The 25,110-nt window shown below is 50.4% G+C and overlaps 1 protein-coding gene across 3 annotated transcripts; it reads right to left on the reverse strand.

The window, feature by feature from the left end:
- Positions 1-1,409: 1,409 nt before the first annotated feature.
- TRIM3 (tripartite motif containing 3) lies at positions 1,410-25,082 on the reverse strand. 3 transcript variants are annotated; one of them, XM_069469461.1, is made up of 13 exons: positions 24,915-25,082; positions 24,222-24,387; positions 16,655-16,822; positions 10,395-10,626; positions 10,013-10,164; positions 9,597-9,777; positions 8,614-9,346; positions 8,409-8,512; positions 3,984-4,151; positions 3,615-3,783; positions 3,345-3,415; positions 2,108-2,248; positions 1,410-1,983 (listed from the first exon to the last, which is right to left on the reverse strand). In XM_069469461.1, the coding sequence occupies exons 3-13, from the start codon at positions 16,783-16,785 to the stop codon at positions 1,831-1,833; spliced, it is 2,235 nt and encodes a 744-aa protein (XP_069325562.1). In that variant the 5' UTR covers positions 16,786-16,822; positions 24,222-24,387; positions 24,915-25,082; the 3' UTR covers positions 1,410-1,830. The 3 variants fall into 3 exon arrangements, with proteins under 3 accessions (XP_069325562.1, XP_069325560.1, XP_069325563.1); XM_069469459.1 differs by lacking the exon at positions 24,222-24,387; XM_069469462.1 differs by lacking the exons at positions 16,655-16,822; positions 24,222-24,387; positions 24,915-25,082 and having other exon boundaries at positions 1,544-1,983; positions 10,400-10,465.
- Positions 25,083-25,110: the final 28 nt, after the last annotated feature.

Genomic DNA, 25,110 nt, shown 5'->3' on the forward strand with positions numbered 1-25,110 from the left:
AGCCCTAGTAGCCTGTTCTAGGGGAGTCACCCTTGGCTTCCCACCCAAGAAAGGTCACCCTTATTTCCATTTTATTCCCCTGCCACCTTCAGGTGTACAGAATGTGAGCATGTGAGAGGCTGAGGGCTGGCAACTTTGAGTTTCCATTCTGTATCACTGCTGGTGCTTTGCTCAAGATGGGGGTGCAGGGGAATACACCATCACCTGAGAGCTCTCAGGGAAGACTCCATTGGTCCTGAGTGATTGGTAACTGAGCACACCATCTCTGTTGGCCAGGGCCTGTGCTCAGGCAACTCTACTCACAAACAGAGGCAGAAGTGCAGGCCCTATAAGGCCTACCGTAGAATCTTCCGGGTGTCCATCTGTCCCTCCATCTGCCTGCCAGCTCTCAACTAGTGGGACAGCGAGGACCAGGGAGGTAGGTATAACTGAGGCCTCCCTATGGTTCAAGTGGTGTCCCCTTGATCTCTAAAAAGCGCCTATAATCTTCCATAGGTCTGTGGATACCCTTTTCTATCCTAGCCCCAGGAATTGTGCTACATGCACCAGGACAATGTTTTGATCTTTCTCATGACTTCTCATGATCAGCCTTTCCAGATCCAACATTCTCCAAATCTTGTCGAGTGCCTTTTCTACCAGTTGTCATGCTAGGTGCATGGGACACAAGGTTGAATACGGTGCTATAACCTACCGGTTAGCAGTATGACAGCTACAGATTCAAATCTGGCTTCTGCTCTTCATCAACAATATCATGTATTTGTCTGAGCTTTAGTCTTTTGTAGAGAAGGAGAAAACATAGTTCCTACCTTCCAAATCACTGAATGCTGGTCTTAATTATCTCTGGAATTGGCAGCCAAACCCTGGCAGACTAGAGCTCAGGAGTGAGGGCCCTCATTCCACTGTGGGGAAAGGGCAGTAATCGTGGAACAGAGAACAGGGGGTACGTCATGGCTCCAGGGCTTCAGGGCTGACCTCTAATATTGGCCATGGAGTCTCCATATCCAGCTTCCACCTAGGATAGCGTCACGTCCCCAGCCCAGCTCTGGGCTTCAAGGATTGCTTTCATACCCTGACTATTCTCCCTGCACCTGCTGGCTGTGTGCTGGGCAAGAGTCATTCCCTGCCCCACCCCCACCTTCAACCCCAGCTCCTTCCCAACCCCAGGGCAGATAAGCAACAGACTTGCCTATCTCTGCAGGAGATGCAGGGCCTGGGGATGGGGACTTGCCTGGTGGCTCAGGGTCCCAGGGGTCCACCCTCTCTTGCTCTCCTCTCCTGAAGTTTCAAAACAACAGGACCCATTTGGGAATCTAGTTTCCTGCCTGCCTGCTTGTTCACCTTTTAGTCCAGAGCTAGTCCCACCACCCCACCCCCTCACAGCCCTGCCCCACAAGAACCCAGCAAAAACATCTTGGTGAAGACATTTATTTAAATATGGGGGGTGTGGTATTGCTGTCTCTGTCAGTGTGTATAGAGTGGTAGGGAGACAACCAGAGGGACTTCTGTCCTGGAGAAGGAGGCTGTTCTGGCCCCAGGCTAAGGGGTGGGGAGCAGACTGAGGGAGCAGGGGAGGTGTGTAAGGGGAGTAGGGTGAAGCTCTGCACACATCCTTGGGACCACAGTCCAGGCCCACCCAGTCACCAAAGCAAGAACCGAATAAATAAAGTGCAACCGTGGGGTTGAGGAAGGGGGAGAGGGAGGGCACCAGGCGTACCCACGCCCACAGCCCACATTCAGTGCTGCCAGGTCTGGCCCACCTCCCAGCCAGACCTTCTTGTCCAATCACCCCTACGTCTGTCCCTTCACAAGCCAGGCAGGGCCCCTGTGCAGCTACTGGAGGTAGCGATAGGCTTTAAAGCAGTGGTTGCCAGCATCAGCCACCACCACGTGGCCATCCGAGGTCAGTGCAAGGCCCTGTGGGCCATACAGTGGCTCTGCAGACGTGTTGATATAGGATAGGAAGGAGCCAGAACTGTCGAAAACCTGGGGAAGGAGTGGAGAATGGAGGGAGAGGTGAGACCAGGCAGATGAGAGGCAGTTTTGAGGGAGGGGTACATGAGGCACGGCAGGAAACCTCACCCTCATGCCATCCCAGAGCCTTACTCACCTGGATGCGACTGTTGCCCCAGTCGGCCACGATGATGTTCCCGTTAGAGTCCACAGCTACTCCTGTGGGGGCGTTGAACTGCCCATTGCCCTCGCCGTGGGAGCCAAACTTGAAGAGGAACTCTCCGTCGGCACTGTACACCTGGCGGGGCAAGGGGCTGGGGACTGGGGTCCTGGCCTCAGGCAGAGGGTGGGGCCTTGGAGGAGGACAGGGTGAAGCTCAAGGGCTGAGGACCCCCAGATCTGCAGCTCTACCCCAGATTTTCTTCCTAGGCTTCACATCCATGTACCCTACTGCCTACTGGACATCTCCAGCTGATGTCTTTTGAACATCAAATTCAACAGCCCATCGTCTCTGGGAAGTCAGTTGTTCTGAGTTCTCTGTCTCAATGACTGGTACCACCCAGTCGGCCACGAGTCATTCTCAACCCCATCTTCTTCTCTGCTTGATAACCAATGAATTAACACAACTCTTGATTCTATCTCAAATCCCCCTCTCAAGTCTGTACCCTGTGTACATACTGCCATGCCTTTATCATGGTCCAAGTTCTTATCATTTCTCATTTAGATCACTGAAAAGACTGATCTTCCTGCCTTGTGTCTTGCCACAGCCTGAGTGTTCTCTCTAAGGCTCACAGGATTGCTTCACTCCCCTGCCTGCAATCCTTTGGTGACTCCCCACAGCTCTTGGGAGTAGAGCAAGCCCCTTTACCAGGCACACACACCTCATCCTCACCTTGCACCTGTCCCCGCCTCAAACCCAGCCTGAACTGCTCGTGGTTTCTAGAACATACTCTAAGGGGTCTCACCTCCTATTCTGGGCTCCTCCTGTGTCCTTTGCCTCAAACACTCTCCTCCTTCTCTATCTTCTGGGTAATTCCCACTTGTACTTTAGGTCTTCCTCAAATAGCCTCCTCTGAATCAAATACTTCTGCTACGCCCTCCCACAGTTCCCTGCACCGCCCTATCACAGAATCTATCACATCATACTGTAACTTCCTGGTTACCTTTTTCTCTTCCCTACTAGACTTTAACCAAGAAGACTAGGAATGTGTTTGCTTTGTTCATTGCTGTATCTCTAGCCTCTAGCATATGCCCGGGACAAAGGAGCCACACCATAAATGTTTATTGTTTGAATGAATGATCTCAAGGGAAAGAAGGAGGTAACGGGGTGAGGAGTCTTGTGGAAGAGGAAAGGATTCTGGGACAGTGGCCATGGAGGGAGGGAGGACACTGACCTTCACTGAATGGTTGTGGAAATCCGTCACTACAATCTCATTCTTGTTGTTCACAGCCACAAAATGGGGCCCTGAAAATATAAAGTGGCCACAGGGCAGTAAGCTGGGATACCCACTGGGATGGGGAAGAGTACCTGGAACGGTAAAGCTAGGGTGCTAGGAAATGGGTGGGGTCTCTGGGATGATGGGCCAAGATACAGGAGGAGGGGTCTTTAGAGCTAGGTACCCAGGGGAGTTCTTTGAATAGATATTGGTGTTGTCCCCCCATACCTGCAAAGTGGCGGTCAGTAGCCCCACGGCCCCCAAAACGGCCAACCAGTTTGCCATTGGGCTGGAAGGTGAAGACGCAGCAAGATTTGTTATCGACCACAATGATATGTCCATTCCGGTCGACGGCTACTCCCTTGGGGCCCATGAGGCGGCCAGCTCCAATCTTGGTCTGGAGGAAGAAAATACCCATGAGGGGCTTTATCCTGACGAGTAGGGAGAGCAGTCCCAGCCCGGCATCAAAGCAGAACCTGGGGATGGGCCAGGGAATAGGAGGAGGCAGGACGTCCAGGCCCTGACCACCAAGAGGCACTATACTGGTCAGCTCAGCGGGTCACCAGGGTATGAGGACAGCAACAGTAGGCCTCTCACCTTGAACTTGCCCTCAGGGGAGAAGATGCTGACCCAACGGTTGTCATAGTCTGCCACAATAATGTCTCCATTGGTGTCCACTGCCACGCCTGTGGGGCGCTGTAGCTGCCCAGGTGAGCGCCCTCGGACCCCAAAACGGAACTTGAACTGGCCCTCATTGGAGAAAACCTGGAGCAGAGGAGCAGGGGAGGGAGCAGGGAGGAGGGGAGACACTGTGGGCACAGAGAGAAGGGAGTAGGATCCTGAGGAGAAGACCCCCCCATTTATTCAGTCACTCAAGAAGCACTTACTGACACCATGCTGGGGGTACAAAGAGAAATCAAAGATGGCGACAGGCCCAGGGCACATGCAGCAGAGGTGTGAGGTGTGAATGGGACTGTGAGAATACAAATGGGCTGAGGGAACGGTGAGGACAGGCTATAAGAGAAGCTGGTATCTGAACTAATGGTCTAATACAGACGCCAAATGATGAGCCGAAGTCAGCCAGAAAAGGAGGAGGAAAGGCATTCAAGCAGAGTGAATAGGTAAAAGGCACAGAGTCCAATATGGGCACTGCTTGAGGACCTGCCCAGTGTGGCTGGAGTGCAGGAAGCACCCAGGTGAACAACAGAAGAAACTGTGTTTTATCCTGGGTATCATGAGGAATCACTCAAAGTTCCTGGGCAGAGAAGCGATAAGATCAGATTTGCTTTTAAGAAAGAGCACTCTGGCTACGGGGAGGAGTCAAGACTGGAAGCTAGCCACCCGGCCAGAGGCTGCTGCGGTGGTCCAAGTGAGAAATGATGATGGCTTGGACCAAGGAAACTGGCTGGGATGAAGCAGACGGACTCGAGAGATATACAGAGGGCAGACTCAACAGGAATTAGTAGCAGACTGGAAAGGGGTAAGGTGAGAGGGGAGAAAGTATACAAGGATTAGTCTATCAGGCTATGGGGCTGACAAGGAAACCTTCCTCCTAGATAGAGTGAACCTTCCAACTTCTCCCTTCTCCCACCTCCTTCATGTTAGCCATCTAACACACTCAGGTCTCCTCATCCCAAACGGACCTCCTTTGTCTTCCTTTCCCCTTAAGCTAAGCCTGCTGGCTTCTTCTTCACAGCCAAAACATTACTCACTGCGTAAGTCTCATATGCTCTGCTTTGTTATAACCTCTGGGGACACAAGATGAACGAGAGCCAGGAGCAGCCTTGGAGAACTCAAGTTCTGGGCCTCGGCCTTGCTCTTTGATCCAGACCCACTGCCTTCTTAGTGGACTGGGCTCCCCGCCCAACCCCACCTCCACCCCCATGTTGTAGTCCCACACAGCCTCTTTAAATTGGTCTTACCAACAGATACCACTTCCTCCTGATGAGGACCTTCCACAAGCCCTCCCCTGGCCAACCAGCACAGCTGCTGGGTTCTGTGTTGGTCCCCTGTGGCAGGACAGCACTCATCAGTATGAGAAGGGAGGTACCATGGGCTAAAGTGTCCCACCAGCTCAGCAGTGAGGTAACACATCTGTACCCTCCAGTCTGAGCAGATCAGTTTTAGGCTAAACACTGATGAGGCTTTGGGAGGCCTTGTTCTTCCCATCCTATCCTATCCTACTCCTTACACTTGGCCAACTCCTATTCATCTTTCCATTCTCAGAATTTCCAGGTCATTTCTTCAAAGAAGCCTTTAATAATCACCCCGCCCCACCCCCGGCACTCACCAAATACACATAAAGTTAGGTCCTCGTGATATATGCTTCATAACTCTCTTCATAACAACTGTTGCTTCATAGCTAAATAACTGCTTAATGCCTGTGTTCCCCTTTAAAGATGTAAGCCCTGTGTGGGGCAGGGACTGCATCTGTTTTGTTTGCTGCTGCATTTGCAGCACTGTACAGCACCTGGCACTTAGTAGACATTCAACAATGAATGAATTGCTTGGCTCAATCTCAGACCCGAACTGGACATCTCCACTTGGGATGCCACAGCTATCTCAAACTCAACACGTGCAAAAGTAGATTCATCAACTTATACCCAGGCCTGCTCCGTCTACCCAGTCTGGATCCCTCCCTCTTCCTTGACATCTGATGGCTCATCAAAATCTGCCATTCTATCTCTAGAATCTGCCGGTGTCCTAGTTTGGTCCTTAACATCTCTCTCCTCTACCATACCATCAGTAAGTGGATCCCTGACTTCAGGCATCTCAGAATCTAGTGGGGGAGAGAGATTAAAAACAAAAGAAAACAAAACCAGACAAAACCAGAAAGTAAAACAACAAAACAATCCAATGATTCCAGGAAAGTCTGAAAAGTGCTACAGCAAAAGTCTAAAGGCACTCAGAAGAATGTGATTAACATTCTGCCTGAAGGGAAAGAGAAAGTTTTCACAGAAGAGCTGATAAAATTTCAGGCTAAGAAAATTATACACGGACATAATATATATACAATCAAATTCTTCTTTCAAAACCACAAAATTGTTTTTGTCTTCTGTCAGCTGATGCTACTTCTGCTCAATGAGGGGATTTGCCTCACCCTCCACTACAGAAGGGTCCAAAGAAGGAAAAGTTCACAAGGACCCCAATCCTCATGAAGTGAGGGGGTTGTGACACCCATCTGGGAGCCCAGCCCATACCAGCCCTGAGAACTCCACAGTAAGAGAAGCAGAAACGCAGGTTAGGAATCCGAGAGCCAGGCTCCTAGCAGCAATGACACTGGGGTGTGGATGGGAGTGGAAGCAAGGAGGAGGACTGCCATAGGAGTGGCAGGTGTTTGGAAGGGAGGGGGCTATACCAGGCCCTCACTCTCAGTTCCCCATTCTGAAACAATGGGCAGGCACAGCCTCTCACGGGGGAGACAAAGCAGCACCCATCTTTCTGTGCATGTGAGCAGTGAGCACAACAGGGAAGGTGTTCCAAATTCCAACTTTTAAGCCAGGAAGCATCCCTAGCCTAGTGAGGAGAAAAGGAGCTGGAAGGTAGAGAGAGTACCTGAGTAGGGCCCAGCACCCTCCCCGGCCCCCCAGCCTTCCAATCCCCTCCTCACCATCCAGGCTGAGCCCAAATGCCTTCCTGTGCTGCACTGGGCCTCTCCATTCCTCTGCTCTTAGAAATAGGGTAGAAATAAAGGTGGGCTGGACAAGACTAGGAATCTGGCCATAGAAGAGTTCTGGGCACTTTTAGCCTGCTGGGTGGAAAGCATGGTCCAGAGAGGAGCTGACACTGAGGAGAAAGACCTTAGCAAAGCTAGATCCATGACAGGAGTACTCAAGCAGGGTCAGGAAGTTTAAATGTAGAGGTGGTGTGGAGTAAAGATCCTCAGGGAAATGTTTTGCTATCCAATAAAATGTTTCCAAGTGTATGGTAGTTAGCAACAATCCCCTATAGGATAAAACGAAAATTCCACAACATCATCTCCAAAGCCATTTAAAATCTGACCTCAGCTACCCCTGGCCCTAATACTAATCTACCTCCAGCCTGCTGGGATCCTTCCAGTTCCCTAAACAACCTCCAGCACTTTCCCACCTCCTGGCTTTTGTTTACAGCCTCCACCTGGACAATGGTATTTTTAACAATAGCTAATATTAGAAGGTTGGCTAGGTGTCAGGTATTGTACATTACATCATTTAATACTCCCAGCAACCGTATGAGGCATGCTTTTCCTAATTTTACACATGAGTTAACTGAAGCTCAAAGAGGACACGTGACTTGCTAGTATGTGGCAGAGCTAGGATTTGAGCTCAGGTGTGTGGTTCCAGAGCCTGAGCTTTTAACTGCTATGCTGTGTCTACCCACAGTGTGTGCCCACTTTGTGAGGCTCTAGGCTCACGACAAGGAACACAGAGAGAAGAAGCCATTTTTCCTAGTTTTAAAAAGAAGCTCATGGTGCAGCAGAGACCAGGCCCACTCAGCAGGGCAGGACTACCTGTGAGGTTGTGCTACAACTTCTAGCCACTGAAAGGCACCCCTTTGGCCAGGCTACCCCCATTTGCCTGTCTAGACAACGGATGGCTGCAGAAACTCCAGACAGACAACATATATTCTGGAGCCAGGCAGGCATGTTGGAAGACAGCAGGAGAGGGCAAGCCTGCATCCTGACCACCAGGAGAAAAGGGGAGAAAGTAAGAGGCTTAGGTAGAGGCAGCGGGGAAGGAGAAACAAGCCAATCCTTAGGGTCCAGAAGCTGCTCTGGCCTGAGTCATGGCCTGGGAGGTAGAGGCCGTAAGCACAGTAAACACTGGTTGCTGACCACCAGGTGCTGGTTACTGTTGGGGCCTGTGGGGGGCATGGTGGCTGGAAGGTGGGTGTGGGGTGGTGCTTTTATTCATTGCTCTTAAGGAATGGAACTATCTGCAGGGTTTCATCTTTCAGGAGGTGACCTGGACACTCTATCTTTTCAGGAGGCTGTAGCTTGAGAACCCTACTTTGGTGCTGGGGGAGAGCGGTGAAGGTGCTTACCTGGATACACTGGTTGTTGCTGTCTGCTACGACTATGCGGCCGCTGCTAGCTGCGGACACACCTTGTAAATTGGTGAATTCACCCTTCTCCCTTCCACGGCTGCCTGTGGGGAAGGGAGGGGAGGGAAAACAGAAGAATTCACTGGGAGGTCATTTTGAACCTCCCTTCCCCACACCCACTGGCTCTGTCCTCGGCCATCTGTACCAACACGGAAGACGAGCTCATCCTCGATGGGGTTGTCCTTCCGCTTGCCGCCTGTGCTGTACATGGAGCTGGGCCTACGCACCGCCTTCTGGCGCACGTGGCTGCCAGGGCCTCCGGGGGACTTGACGCGGCGCTTCACATCGTCTGGGGAAGGTGGCAGGTCCCCAGGTCGCAGGGCGCGCACGCGGAAGGGGCTGCCGCGCACCGGCTGTCCGTATAGCAGCACTGAGAGGAACAGCTCGCCTTCAGTGCGCGCTGTGTACACCAGCTCATACGTGCCATTCTTGTGGTCCACCACCGGCACCGGAAGGCGCGTGCCATCTGGGCCTGTGATCTCGGCGCGCAACTCGGCGCTGCCTGTGCGCACCAGCCGCCCATCCTTGTCTTTGGTAGTGACGGTGAGCGAGGCGGGCTGGCCCACTAGCGCCTGGCGCAGGCCTTCGCCCGTGGCCACCGTCTCATGTGCTGTGGCGCTCGTGGTTAGCAGCGCGCCCAGGTTGAGCACCGATCGCCGCAGCCCGTCAACCTCAAGGACCAGTTCCAGCTGTGCATTCTCGTGTGGCCGCTCCGGGAAGGCCTGCGCTGCCAGTGCCGCCAGCCGCTCTCTCATGTGCTTACGCACGAGCAGCACTTCCGGGGCCGAGCCCAGGCGCAGTGCCTGTTCTGCGAAGCTGCAGCTACTGCCGATGTGTTCCTGACCCTGGCGCAGTGTGTCTAACTGGGTCTGCAACACCTGAGAGGGGTAAAGGAGGAGCAGGTGAGCAGACTGGCACGGAGGGACTCTCGGTGATGACTGATGAACTTGTACTACTATGGCATGAAAGAAATATGAGGGTGTGTGTGGATAGAGGACACAGGTGCAGCCGCGTCAGGAACCAGAAGGTATAGGCTGGGGAAAGGGGAGCGCTGGTGTGGAAGGCAGGAAAACTGGGGGCAATAAAACCATCTCACGGTAGGCGATCGGGAAGGGTGAGCAGACACACCTTCTGCTTGGCCCCACAAATGGTCTCCAGGTCGCTGACCAGGGCCTGCTTGCGCTGCTGCAGTGCTTGCTCCAGGTCCTCGAAGGCTGCGCTGATCTGGGCCAGGGCCTCTGCCTTGCGCTCTTGCAGCTGCTGGCTGATGCCCCCCACTAAGGCGATCGCTGCCGACAGCTGTGGCAATCTGGGGAGGAGGAACATCTCATACCAGGGTTGCTGGGGATGTCGACACCAAACCATCCCTTCTCCCTGGGGACCCTGCTGCTGTCCTCCTGGAGATCCCCTCCTTAAGACCTCTCTGAGACTTCTATGTCTGCCCTTCACAGGCCCTTTCTATCTCCTCCCCAGGACTCCTCCCCTGCCCCTGTTGAGATACCATTCTGGTGGCCTCAACATCCAGGTCCCTGCTTGGTGCCTACCGGCCGCGCACAGCCTCCAGCTGGCGCTGCAGGGCTGCCTTGTGCTGCTCCACCACATCCCGCAGCAGCACCGTGCCGTGCTCCCGGTGCTCCCCTGCACGGCACTCGCCACACATGGCTGTCTCACAGGCCTCACAGTAAAACTCCATCGTCTGATGGTACAAGGACTCCAGTCAGGCAATGGCTAGACATCACACTTCTTTGTCCCTCCCCTCCCCATCTGCCCTCCTTGCCCCTCACCTTCCAAGCGGACCCCCTACCTGGACCACTCATCCAGAGAAATACCCTCTCACCCACAGCCACTTGGCAGCGCCCCCAGCCCCCGATGCCTCTCCTCCTCCCACCCCAAGTCCTGGCCTCACTGGGCCTCGCTTGGGCCCACCTTGCCTTCATGGTTGGGGCAGGAGAGAGGGCGGCCAGCCACTGCACTGAGGGGGTGGGGGTCCTCGGGGTCATGGGCCCCATCAGGTGCCTGCTGCATTGCCTCCATGAGGCTGCTGATGAAGAAGTTGTTCTGCAGTGCCGAGACGCCCTGCTCGGGGAGGATGGACGTCTGCCGGCACACTGGACAGGACAGCGTCAGGCTCTGGGCAGGGATGTAGTTCTGGAGGCATCTGGCCAGGGAGAAGGAGGGATCAGAGGAACGAAAGAGTGAGGTGGCATCAGAACACTTGTCCTTACACCTCCCATGGGTGCTGACCCCTCCTCCCAGGTGTGCCATGACACTTCATTTGGAAACCTCTCTGGCTGACACATCTCATCCACTAGCAGACGTAAAAGGCCTCACCTCACAACTGAGTAGGAACACATCCCTGACCTCTCTCAGAAGAGCAGACTCTCACAGTATGCACAAGCACAGGTTCACCTTTCACAGGTGTTTACAAACTCTTCTCATAGAAAATGTGCAACCAGCCCCGCCTCCAACTTCTTTAATTCATTATACATTTACTGACTGCCTACTCTTGCCAAATTTGTGTCAAGCTCTGGGGACAAAAAGATAAAGTGCAATGCCTGCCCTTAAAATACTTCCAGTCTATAGAGAAAAAAGAACCATAGAGTTAGAGTTTAGAGAAGTACATAGAGTAATGATTAAGGGCATGGGTCCTGGAGCCAGGCTGCTGGGGTCCAACTCCTGGGTCAGTCACCTATTATACTGTGTGACCCCTGATGTCACTTAACCTTGACTCTTCCTTTGTAAGATGGAGACAGTGCAGACTTCACAGGGTATTAAAGATTAAATGTAAAATACTTACTTACATTTAAAGAGAAATAAATGTCAAATGTCTGACTCACAAAAGCACTATATATGGCAGGCTACTAGTACTGCTTATCATGAATATAAGGCATACAGCAGATGCATGATAAGGAAATGCAGCTGGTTCAGGTGGGTGGAGAGGGTGGCCAGGAAAGGCTTCAGAGGAGGTAAAGTAAGCTAAATCTTTTTTTTTTTTTTTTTGTTGAGACAGAGTCTCACTTTGTTGCCCAGGCTAGAGTGAGTGCCGTGGCGTCAGCTTAGCTCACAGCAACCTCAGACTCCTCGGCTTAAGCGATCCTACTGCCTCAGCCTCCCGAGTAGCTGGGACTACAGGCATGCGCCACTATGCCCGGCTAATTTTTTCTATATAGATTTTTAGTTGTCCATATAATGTCTTTCTATTTTTTTTTTAGTAGAGACGGGGTCTCGCTCAGGCTGGTCTCGAACTCCTGACCTTGAGCAATCCACCCGCCTCGGCCTCCCAGAGTGCTAGGATTACAGGCATGAGCCACCGCGCCCGGCCAGTAAGCTAAATCTTTGTGGATAAATAATTGTTAGCCTGATCAAAGAAAGGTGCAGGGAGAGGAGCAAGGCTGTTCCAGACACAGAAGGCAGCTAGAAATGGCATAGTGTGGGTAAGGAACTACAAGCAGTCCGATATGGCTGGAGACGAAGTCCAAGGCAAGGAATGGTGAGAGAGGTGAAGGAGCTTAGAAGTTACCCCACCAGCAACAGGGAGCTGCAAGAGGGTGCACAGCCAGGCCTACATTTTAGCAGGCTGCTCCTCACCACCTCTGTGTGGCAGGGTGAATTTAAAGGGGATGCGACAGCAGACAGGGGGCAGTGGAATCATCAACTAGTTATCATTTATTAAGCACCTATGTGCCAGGTGCTTTGCTTTCCACTTTATGTTTTTTTTAAACAGGCTCAGAAAAGGCAAGTGGTCCAAGGTAACAAAGCTAATGAGCACTGGAGCCAGTGAGGAAGACCTGAATGTAGGCAGTGGTGATGTAGACTCTGAGGAGGGAACAAATTTGAGAGGTTATTAAGAAGTACAGGTGGGAGGAGTTGTCTGATTAGATGTGGAGAGTGAGAGAATCGATGAGTCTTGGTTGACTTCTAGCTTCCTAGCTTAGATAACTGAGTGGACAGTGGTGGCATTCACTAAGATGAAAACCAGAAAGAGGGGTAGTTTATAGGAAAATTTAGCTCTGTCCTGGTTAGATTTACTGTTAACAGCGGAACATCCAGGGAGAGGGCACTGGTAGATAGTGGGGAGAAGGCAGCTTAGAGACAGAGGACAGAGATGGGTGTGCCATCCCCATTTAGATGGCCTCGGTGGCCATGGGAGAGGATGAGATTGGCCAAGAAGGGTTAGAAAGGGACAGAGCACTTAGCAAGTCCTGAATCAGGACAACAAAGAGGACCAGGCGGAGAGGTAGGAGCAGTGGCAGTGTCAGGGCTACAAAGTGAGTGGCACGTTTCCAGGACAGAATGAGCAGTCATCACTTCAAAAGCAGCCAAGCAGTCGAGTAAGGTAAAGACTGGAAAATGCCCACTGAATTTGGCACATGTGAGGGTACTTTTGTCTGTAAGGAAAACAGGGTGAGGGAGTGGCCGGGATAGGAAAGCTTGACTGCTGCAAGTTGAAGAGTGAAGGGAGGTTAGAAGTTTGAATGAGAAGGGGGTTGAGAAGTTGGATGGTGCCAGAAGAGGGACAAGGGGACAAAGGGTTTTTATCTGTTTGTAATGGGAGTTTTGAGCATGTTTATAAATGGAGAAGGAGGCAGGAGAGCGGGAGAGGTAGAAGAGACTAGAGGACTGATAGGACAAGGACTTGGGGATGGGGGAGTGGCTTGGCCCGGCCTGAAGAGGAGGAGTGGACCCCAGCCTCTGGATGGAGGGATGGGGAAAGGAGGGAAGGACACAGAGGGGAACAGGGGACACTGTTACAGAGAGGGTGCTTAGTTGCCTCAGGCAAGATCAGCTGCCCAGAGTGAAGGAGGGAGGATTCAGGAGCATGGTGATGGCTCAGATTAGTCACTGAAGGGAGTGGGGAGGACACTTACTAGAAACAGACATCAGGGCCGAAGGAAGCTGTGCTTGGAGACCACAAATTTGTGGAGAGAAGATCTGCGTTGTGCAAACTCTCCCATATCCTCAATCTCTTCTCCTAATGTTCCCTATACCTTTTGATCTTAATTAATTAAAATCTGACAAATACTATGTGCCAGGCATGATTCTAAGTGCTTCACAAATATTAACTTATTTAATTGTGACCTACTTTTCCCTGCAGTCCTCTCAAGTAGAGAGTGGTTTTTGTTTCATACTCCACATTCCTTAGGGCCAGAAGGTGGGGTTGAGCCCTCCCTCTTCCCAACTGGAACATTCTAAACTATTCTTCTTCAGCTCCTCTGAAGCTCATGCCTTCTGTCTACACCACCCCTCCTTGTTATTTTTGCCATTAACCTAATGGCTACTCCCCCATTCACTTTAGTCTTTCTCCTGGCTCACTCTCTTCTATTACCTGCCCCCGCCACACACACTCTGCCATTGTTCTCAGTGGCGTGACATCCATCCATCATCATGATTTCTTAATTCTTGACCTCTGCAGCCCCAATGATCTCTTCCTCCACGTCACCTCAGCTGTCCACTCCCATGCTGCCACTGCCACCTATATCTTATTAACAGTCACTGCATCAACTGTGAAAATCTGCATTTCATCCATTCCACTCTGCTCTTCCGCAGCTCTCTTCTAAGCTAGCTCACTGATTCTAGCATTTCTCCTGCAAAACACCTTATAACTCATCAATACCTCCTTTCTATTTGTTGAGCATACCTAGCTTATAATAGCTTCCTAACTGGTCTCCTCTTTGCACCCTTGCTCCCTCATAACCCATTCTCCACACAACAGCCAGGGTGAACTTTTTAAAGAGTCTAATGTATATCACCTTATTTCTCTGCTTAAAACATGATCCTCAAATAGTATCCCATTGCATTTAGAACAAAATCCAAACACTTTCTTTAAACCTACCAGCTCCCCCATGAACTGTCCTGGCTCTCTCCGATTTCACTTCATCCTACATTCCTCCTCAATCAGCCACACTGGCTTCTTTTCTTGTCTCTGAACCTGCCCTGTCTGATTCTTCCTCAAAGCCTTTGCACAGATTTTTCTGTTGTCTGGAACAATCTGTATGTCTGTCCCCTTCTCATCCTCGGGATGCAGGTCAATTGTCACCTCCTCAGGGAAGCCTTCCCTGATGACTATAGAATAGTCTCCCAACCCCAACCACCCCCACTTACTCCCTGGCCATTTCCTGCAAAACACTTAACACAGACTGCGGCTTGCTTGTTTATTTGCCTGCTCACTGTCAGTCACCGCTCAGTAGAACATAAGCTGTCTGAGGGCAGGGACCAAGGGATACATGCATGAGTCCTAGTTGAGAGCGAAGGCTCTGCAGTTAAACCTAGATTCAGACCTTAGCTATTTACTTGCTGTGTAGCCTTGGAAATATTTCCTAATTACTTACTGACTCTGAACCTTAGTTTCTTCCTCTCTAAAATGGGGATAATAAAGGATCTGTTGTGGGGATTAAGTAAATTAATAAATGTAAATCACTTAGCCAGTCCCTGGCAAATAATAAGCAATCAATACATGGTAGCAACTGTTATTACAATTTCTCAGGCACTGATTTTCTCCATGAGTGCTCAGTGGTCTAGGCATAGCAGAAAGTGCAGAGGCATCAGTTACAGCTCTGATCCCCTATTGAGCTTCCACTGAGTCTAGCACAGGGCAAAGGTGTGCAGGAATTGTGGGCGTGGGCAGTCAGATGGTCAGCCATGGGATCCAGGATGGGCAGGAAAGGAAGGGAGGTCGGGATGGAGCTGGCAACCAGGAAAAGAGGGAGCAGTTGAAGGGGCTAGATGTCTCCACTGAGTCAAAAGTGGTGCAGTGGGAGTAGGATAATGGGAGCCAGGAGTGGAATATTGGAATTTAGGACCACAGAAGTGGTATCATTCTGCATGATGACAACATTCAGGGCATGGTTGGGAAAGAGCGTTACTGAGGTGGAGTGGGGGACGACCCTGGAGAAACAGTCAAGAGCCAAGAGGCATAAGTGGGTAGTGAGGTCTTCAGGCTGATGGAAGAACTTGAATGGGCAGGAAGCCTAAGACTGTTTCCAGTAGATGAAGGAGAAAGGGCAGTAGAGCCAGAATCTCAAAGAGCAGGGCTGAAAGGGAAGCAATGTCCCTGGGGCAGAGCCAGGTTTCAATGGAGGAAGGAGGCAGAGGAAAGCTTGGACGGAGGTAATAGTGAGAAGACCCAGGGACCAGGCAACCCAAGTCAGAGCAGGAAAAGATGAGGGCCTGAGAGATAATGTTATCAAAACACAGATGTGATCATTTATAAGACCCTGCAAAGGCTTTCTGTAGCTCTCAGGGTAAAGGTGAAATCCTAACAGGTCTACAAAACCCCAAGTGGTCTGGCCCCCACCCACATACATCTCCAGCTTCATCCCATGCCATCTTCCTTTCAATCACACTCGCTCTGCTCCAGTCCCACCGGGCTTGTAGGCCCTCTTACCTGACACATTCCCTCATGCCACATGGCCTCCCTGCCTAGAACGCTTTTCCAACTCCTTTTACCTAGCTAACTCCTATGCATTCTCCAAATTGCACCTCAGCAAAACCTTCCCTGATTGTCCAAACTATAACAGATCCTATATGTTAGTCTCTGGTGGCTTAGCACTTTATTTGCAGCATTACTAGGGGTGCAATATTATATTTATCTACAATCTGACTATATGATTATTTGATTACTTTCTCCTTTATTATATTGTAAGCTCTTTAAGAGTAAGGATCATGTCTGTTTTTGCTTATTACTGCATACAATGCTTGGGACAGAGTCTGGTACAAAGTAGTTGCTCAGTAAATAGGTATGTGTAGAATGAATGAATGACAGACAGAAGCCTAGAGATTGGGAGGGGATCCTTTCACTCAGTGCCTGAGGATGACAATGAAGACAGGCAGGGAAGGATAGACCTAATTTCAAATATCCTCCCCCTAGTCACAAACTGTTGATGCCAGAGCTGCTTGAGGAGTCTCAGCACAGTCTGATTTCTCTGGTGGCATCAAGAGCTGCCCTGGGGTTTGGAAAGGGGCAGAGAAGGCCCTATTCTGGGCAGGGACCATGGCCCAGTGTCAGGAGCTTCCGGTCCTCTCCCAGGTTCTTGCCCCCAAACCCTCACCTCCTGCAGGTTGGGGTTTACCTGCAACCCTCCCATATATTCATGTTTCCCTCACCTATTACAGGTTTACACATGCTGCTCCCTTCCCAGGGGAGCCTGCAAGGTACTCATCCCTCCCCAGTTCACACACCCCCTCACCTCTCACAGAAGGTATGCAGGCAAGGCAGAACCTTGGGGCACTGGTACCGATCCAGGCAGATGCTGCATACCAGGAACTGCTTGTCCATTGGCTGGACCTCTGGGCCAGGGCTGTCCTCCCTCTTTGCCATGGTGCCCACAGATGGCTCCTGCCACTCACACCAGCTTCTGTATGGAGAGATGGTCAGCACCAGGGAGGCCAGCACTCCCTCTCCCTGCCTGATCCCCACCACTCAAAGCCCCTGCAGAGAATCCCCCCCACCGCACTGCCCCCGCCTTCCTTGCCAGGGGCAGGACCGGGCAGTGATTGGAAGGAGCAGAGTGAAGTAGGAGGGCTCAGTGACCCCTGAGCATGGTATTCTGCTTAAGAGCACAGACTTAGGATTAGACTGGGTTTTAAACCTGGCTCAGCCTCTCACCAGCTATGTAACCTTGGGCAATTCATATAACTTTGCTGAGCCTCAGTTTCCTAATTTGTAATTGCTTTGGTTTAGACATCTGTTCTCTCCAAACCTCATGTTGAAATTTCATCTCCAATGTTGGAGGTGGGGCAAATGTGAAGTGTTTGGGTCATGGGGGCGGATCCCTCATGACTAAATTAATGCCCTCCCTGGGGGTTGGGGAGTGAATGAGTTCTCACTGTTAGTTCCTACAAGAGCTGGTTATTAAACAGAGCCCAGAACCCTCCCCTTTCTTCCTCTCTCGCCATGTAATCTCTCGGGCTCCCCTTCACCTTCTGCCATGGGTGGAAGCAGCCTGGGGCCCTCACCAGATGCCCAATCTTGAACTTTCCAAGAACTTTCCAGCCATCCAGAATCATGAGCCAAATAAACCTTTTCCTTTATAAATCACCCAGCCTCAGGTATTCCTCTAGCAACACAAAATAGATTAAGACAATAATTATGGGGTCAATAATCCCTATCTCAAATGGCTATTTAGAGAACATGAAATTGTGTGTTTTGAGTGCATGGCACAGGGATGCCTGTTTTCGCTGACATAGCCACCCTTCTTCTCCTCTGCCTGCCCCAAATCCTCCTCCAAAAGGCCTTTTCAGTGGAGCGTCTCTCCTCTGACTACCTGCAGCTCTTCCATCTACGTTAGCACCACTACCTGGGGTTGCACTCCTTTTTATATCCAGTCGGTACTGAGGTCAGGATTGCCTCCCGAATATCTAATCCCCTTCTCTCCAATCTCACAGCTACTACCCCCAGTTCAGGCCACCATTGGGTTTCCCCTGGAATGCAGCAATAGCCTCCTAACTGGTGTCCTTGTCTCCTCACTTCTACCTTCTCATATGTACCCCCTGCAGCCAGAATGAGGTTTCTAAAACACAGATTTGATCCTGTCACTACTCCCTGTTTAAATTTCTTCAATGGCTCGCCATTGTCCAGAGGACAAAGTCCAAACTCCTTAAATTGGCCAACAAGGCTTAGCTTTGTCTGGCCCATACCTTCCTCTACAACCTCATGTCTCATGACTCCATGATCAGTCACAGTGGTTTCTTTTCAGTTCCTGGAAAACTCTTTGTTCTCCTTTGCTTCTGGGCAGTCCACATTGTGTTCCCTCTGCCTGCCATCCTCTTCCTATCCCCTTTGCCTGGCCGATGCCTACTTACCTCTTATCTTCCAGGTTCCGTGTACATGTCACTAACTTTAGAGGACCTTCCCTGATTTCCCAAAGTCTGGGTTAGGTGCTCCACCTTTGTGTCCCTCGGCACCCTGCGTTTCCTCCATTCTGGCACTTACACACTATGCTATAATTTTCTTGTTACTTCTCTGCTTCCTCCACTCCATGCAATGTTCTTGACAGCAGGTATTTTATTTTTTCATTCCTAGCACTTAACACAGAGCCAGACATAAGGATGATCTATATTTATTGAATTAATTCAGTAATTCAACAAATATTTATTTACTAGGTACCTACTTTGTACAGGCATTGGGAGTGGACTCATAAAACAGATATAGTCATTGTCCCTGTGGTAGGGAGGTGGTGACCAATATTTAAAAAGTAAATAACCAAGTAAATACATAATTACCAATTGGTGGCATGGGAGTGCTATAAAGAAAAAAAGGATGCTATCAGAAAGAACACTTTGGGTGATCAGTGAAGGGCTCTCTAAGCAGGTAACTTTTATGTAGAGCTCTGGAGGATAGGAGAAAAATGGGGTGAGAGCAGAGAACACTAGGGAGTCAGAGAGGGAAATCACTCTGGGCTGAAGGAACTGAGGGATGAGGGTTCTGAGGCAGGAGGCTCATCGAGAACCTGAAAGAACTGTGTGGTTAAAGCAAAATAAACAAAAGCAAGAGCTGAGTTTGGGGAGATAGGCAGAGATTGAGATCATGTTGGACCTTGTAGGGCATGTTAAGAATTTGATTTATAGGCCAGGATTGATGATAGGAGAAAAGAAAGAATTTGATTTTATCTAAGTTGGGAATGGGGATGTTGCATTGTACAAACAAATACAAATAAATGTGAAAGCTACTCCAGCAGCTATGAGAATGAAGAGGAAGAGAAGGACGAGTGGAATCAGGGAGAGCAGTTAGGAGGCTATCAGAGTTCTTCAGGTAAGATAACGTTGGGTGTTAGCAGAGCTACAGGCAAAAAGGTAGACTGATTTGAGAAATGTTCATGAGGTTGAATTAAAAGGACATGATGATAGACTGCATGTGAGAGGGGAAAAGGAATGTCGATAATGCCTCCCAGGTTTCTTGCTTGAGCAAACGATGGGTCATGAACAGAGACAGTGAGAGCTGAGCAGGAGCTGGTTTGGGGCATTCTGGTCTAGGCATGCTGAGTTTGACGTGTCTCTGTGATGTTCAGGTAGAGCTGTCAAGTAACGAACAGAATATAGGAGCTCAAGAGAGAGACCTCTGGGCTGGTTATTGATTTGGGATCATTGGCATATTAATGGCACCTACAGCAGTAAGAATGGATGAGACTGCTAGGGACAGAGTGGACAGTGATAAGAAAAAGGCCCAGCACAAGGGAGGGAAGCCAGCAAAAGCGACTGAGAAAGGGTATAGAGGAAAATCAAGAGAGTGTGGAACCAAAGAAATTAAGAGAGAGAGCAATTCAAGAAAGAAGAGGGGGGAAGCAAGAACAGGACTGGAGAGTGTCCACCAGATTTGGTGGTGATGGTGGAGTGGTGGGGACAGAAGCCAGGTCAGAGTGACTGCTGAGTAAATGGGAGATGAAGTTAACACAGCAGATGCAGGCAGTTCATGGCAGAAATTTGGTCACGAAGGGAGGCAGAAAAATAGCTGGACTACTGCAAATTAGGCAGTGCCCAGGGCCAGGTCACCACTGTCTGTGCCCAGTTAGCAGCATCATGGACCTCTCTAAAGAGAATGAATGAATAAACAAATGAATGCAGGGGGTCTGGTGCAGAGCCCTGGGCTGAGGGCTGAGGAGAAGGGCTGAGCTGCACATGCTTTATGTTTGCGTGAGGGTGGGTGTGCATAGGGTGGGGAGGGCATGCCTGAGAGCATCTTTCCCTAGCATGGGCACTGGGATCCTGAGGTTGTCTCTCCAGATGTGACAAGTTCTGAATCTGGAGACTTAATATCAGGACAACATAGCAGGAGGGAGGACAGATTGAGGGTTGGCGGAAGGACCAGGAGGCCGACGCAAGCTGAGGCTTCTGTCTGTTGAAGGGGAGGGCTGGAATGAAGAGTAGGAGTGGTCCGCTGGGCCCTGCTGGGGCAGCTGGATATCAGGCTCCGCCTTGCTCCAAGCCCAAAGGGCTGTCCCAGCCTGTCACACAGGGGCGGGGATTGGGCTATGTCCAAGGACCGACAGCTCCTCCCTCCCCTCCCCTTCCTGCTTCAGTTCCCCACCCAGATTTACTGGGCATGCAGCCACTGAGGCCATACCCCAGCCTGAAACTAAGATCCCCTACCTCTCATGGGCTCCTATTCCCTCTCTCCCATCCCACTGTGCCCTATAGATCTTCCCCCAAATTACTTCGGGCAGTGGTTCAGGTGGATTGTTTATCACAACAGACACTTGCAGGGCCTTGGACTCAAAGTTGGACTTCACCCTCTTTCCTCAGGCTGCCTTCTACACTCCCTTATCTCACCCATCCTTTATGGCTCAGTTCTCAAGGCACCTCATTCCCTCATTCAGCATTCACTCAACACCTCTGCTAGGCCTGGGGACACAAAGATAAATAGTCACAGCTCAGCCTTCATGGATTCCACAATCTAATAAATAGATTACTGTAATGCAATGTGGTAAGGGCCATGATGGGGAAGCACAGACTGCTCCAAGAGTACAAAGAAGGTTACCTAACCTAGATCTGGGGCAGGGGTGGGTCTGGAGGTTGAAGGCCAAGAGAGTTCTTCTAAATAAAGTGACATTCAAGCTGAGAACTACAAGATGAGTAAAAGTTAGAGAGCATGGTGCCTTCTGCATCAGCAGGCTGCACCACACACTGTGACAGGGCTAAGAGATGAGATGGAGAGGTAGGCAAGAGCTATCTCATGCAATGCTTTGTCAGCCTTATTATGGAGTTTAGACTTTACCCTTCTCTGTTAGGGGATGAAGACTTTATCCAAAAACCAAAGGAAAACTTTGGGGGGGGGGGAGTTTAAGTATAGAGTGACAAAAGTATTTGATTTCTATGTAGAAAATAATTTACAGGGGTCACGAATAGAAAGTTAAGAGACTGCCTTGATTACAGGAGTGGCAAAGGGAGGTCAAGAGAAGTGGATCTCATAGGGAGGACTCGACAGAACTTGGTGACTGGTTGGTTTTATATGAAGAATCAGGGGGAGAAGGAATCAGAGATGATTCCTAGTTTTCTAGCTTGAAAACTCTGGAAGAGCAGTTTGGGTGAGGAGGTGATAAGCCCAGTGTTTAATATGATGATGAATCTGAGGTGCCTTTGGGACATAATTCAAGTGGAAAGGTTCAGCTGGCAGTTGGAAAGACAGGCCTCTCACGAGAGAGGTCTGGCCTGGAGATATAGATCTGGATGTTGTTGGTGTAAATATGGTTCCTGAAGCCATGGAAGTGGAAGACATCACATGGAGAGGGTAAGGTGAGAAAGGAGGGCCTATGACTAAGCCCCCAAGAACCTCAATATTTATTTAAAGGACAGGCCAAGGAAGCAAAGCCTACAAAGATCAAGAAGGTATGTCCAGAGAGGCAGGACAAGTAGGAAAGAGAGATGTCATGAAGGCCAAGGGAGAAGACAGATTCATGAGCAAGGCAGTGAAATGCTGCAGAGAAGTCCCATGACTTAAAGCTCCAAAGAAGCTGTAAGAGAGTGTGGCTTCCAGGGGCTAGTAGAGAGGAAGGCAGATCCAGAGATTAAGGAAGAAGTTGACTACGAACAAAGACAGCCAGTGCTGACTCCACTAGATCTTTGACGTCTGCCATGGATGTGCTTCAAGGCTTTTCAGTTTCTCCAAATTCTCACACAGCATTAACTTCCCCTAAGACTTCCTCTTACAATCTCACAAGATTCCTACTACACAAGATTTACACAGCTGTGAGTGGAGGTGACTAAGGCATTGTTGCAAAAGGATGCAAGAGGTCAACTAGGCTCACTGGCTTGCTAAAATGACTTAATTCTACTCACTAGGTTCCAGGTGTATTCGATTATTTGAGACTTCAGCAAAATGACAAATGACTGCAGGTTACAGTTTTTGGGTTTTCCCTGAAACAAAAGAAGCCTTGGATGAGGTAAAGTCCTAAAAGCCAAGGAATCCATTAAATAAGATTGTTACAGAAGGAAAGTGATAAAATTCACAGTACCATCTTCCTCATCACTGCCAGACTGAGTAGGTGAATGAACCATTCAATCAGACTTCCCCAGGCACACTCTAGGCCAGACCCTTCAACTGGGAACTGGAGACACATTCCCTGTTTTTCACAAGTTTTTAGACTAGTGTGGGAACAGACATGGAAATACTTAACTACAATGTGATATGTTCAAACTGCAACAGCAGCAAACAGGAGGAAGTATCTAACTCTGAGAGTGGTAGAGAATAAAGAAGGCTTCCAGAGGAAGGGATATTTGGCTGAGTCTTGAGTGACAAACAGGTGATTGATAAGTACATTGGGAAAACAGCGAGTAAAGAAACAGAAGCATGAAAAATTAAGAAATATGGACCAGGTTGGCAAGAGTGCAAAACTCAAAAGGGCAGAGGCTACTTGATTTTTTACTCCAATCCACGTGGGTTCTCCACTTGCCTCTCTGGTTGTCCCTCCCCTGCCCATTCCTTAAAAAAAAAAAAACAAAAAAAATGTTTATTTCCACAGGGTTTTGTTTTAGGGCCTCTTCTCCTCTCATTTTTCATCCTCTGCCTGGGCAATCTCATTATCTCCCCTGGTTTCAGTTAACACCCAATTGCCAATGACTCCCAAAGCCTTATCTCCTGTATTTGATGACTCTCCTGAATCCCAGACCTGTACATCCAACCACATCTTGGGCATCTCTACCTAGATGGTACACAGGGACTGGTCCAAACCTTAATTCATTTTTCCCTAGCCTACTCTTCCTGTTATGTTTCTCATCTCAATAAAAGGCACTACCATTCACCACACCACACAAGCCAGAACCCTAATAGTCTTCTCAATTACGCCTTTTCTTTCACCTGAGATACAAACTATGACTATGTCATTTATTCCGCCTCTGAAATGTGTCTAGGTTTAAAAAGTCAGGAGATGTAGGATCTAGTCCTGACTCTGTCACTAACTCCACTAAGGCAAGCTCCTACCCCATTCCCTTACTTGTAAATTGGGAAGGGGGGTCTTTTTGTTTTCAAAATCTGAGATTTCCAAGGTTCCCTTTCAAGCCAAGGGTTTTTACAGATTGTAATATGTGCCCATGATTAAATCCCGTCTTGTACCAACTTGATGATCTGATTAATAGTTTCACCGAAAGGCTAGGTGTGTTACAGGGTGGTCACAGTTGCCCCCTCCTTTCAAAATAAATGTTTGCTTGGTTTTAAGTCATCCATGACACTCCCTATGAGCACCCTCTACTCTAGCCATACAGTTTTTCTGAACCCAAGCTGTATCTCAACTATGGGCCCTTTGCTCAAGTCCTGCTCTCAGCAAGAATGCCATTGTCCCCTAAGTGGCTGCAGAGGTACCTGGCACACAGGAGGTGCTCAGTGTATGTTGGTGACAGGAGAGCCATGTTTAAATCTCTGTGGTTCCCTTTCATCAGAGAGAGATGCAAAAGTAATGGCAAATAACAAGACAAGTGAATAAAGTTCCAAGGAAAGATACCTCTGTTTAACATAAGGAAGCTTTGCCACAGCAGAAGGTAGTAAGTGCTCTGTCACTGGAGGCATGCAAGCCTAGAGAGGCAGGGCACCTGTCAGGCCTGCAGCTCTGATTCCAGTTCTGCAGCAAACCAGAGCCCTGCTTAGGGGATGAATGGGCACTGGTGAGCTGGACAGACTGGCAGGGAGAAACCTGTGAACAAGACCTCTGCACCTGCTCTGATCTCCCAAATCTGATCTTCCTGCAGGGTCCAGTCCTGGGTTTCTGTTGTCCATCAGAGACCCCCACACCAGGAACAAGCCCAAGGCCTGCCCTGAGTCGGACTGACCTCCCTGGGGTGCAGCCTGCCCCTCCAACCTGCAACCATCTGTCCCTGCAGGTTTGCAGCCCAGAATCTCCAGCCAAGTCCAGGAGGGAGGAGGTCAGAACCCAGGAGGGGCCTGGGGGTCCTCCAGGCGGGGCCTAGGCTGCAGGGGAAACAGAGGGGTCCTTTCCTATGAGAAACAGCCTCTCCATGAGGCTTCCTGTCCGTTGAGCAGTGCTAGGGGAGGAAAGGGTGTCCTCCATCCTGACTGGTGGGCCTGTGGGTGCCAGAGGACGGAGGGGGTTCCAAGGGGTGGAGGTGTCTGCACCAGGGAGAAAGGGACCCCTCAGACATGCTGGGTCACAATATTCCAGAGTCCCACTCAGCAACCCCACTTCCCCTCCGCAACCCCCCCATCCTTGGCCCGTAGCGTTCGCCACCCTCCGCCAACACACACGAGCTCCCAAGCCCCGCGCTCCTCCAAGGAACCATCACCCATCCATCCGCGCCTCCCCCCTCAAAACATGGACCTCACGTGAGCAGCCACAGCCCGAAGAATCCCCCTGCTGCTCTCATGGACACGCCTCACGTGGACACAGACAAGCACAGCTTTTGAAAATCATCCGCGCCCCCACCCACAGAGACGCTCGGACCCGAACCCGGACCGAGGCAGACAGGAATACAAACGCACCCCTGGGGCCCGCCCTTCGCACTCACCGCGTTGGAGCAGGATGGGAGGGCAAGGCCCGAACTGCGGCCACTTGGAGGGGCCCGCGGCGCTGCCCCCGCTGCCAGCGCCCGTCCGCCCGGCCCTGCCCGCGGCGCCGCCCCACCTCCCGCGCCTCCGCCCGTCCCCGCGCCGGCGCCGCCAGACCAGCCGCACAGCCGGAGGGAGGGGCCGGGGCGGGGCTGC

Source organism: Eulemur rufifrons, chromosome 6, assembly GCF_041146395.1.
Source record: "Eulemur rufifrons isolate Redbay chromosome 6, OSU_ERuf_1, whole genome shotgun sequence".
Taxonomy (NCBI): Eukaryota; Metazoa; Chordata; class Mammalia; order Primates; family Lemuridae; genus Eulemur; species Eulemur rufifrons.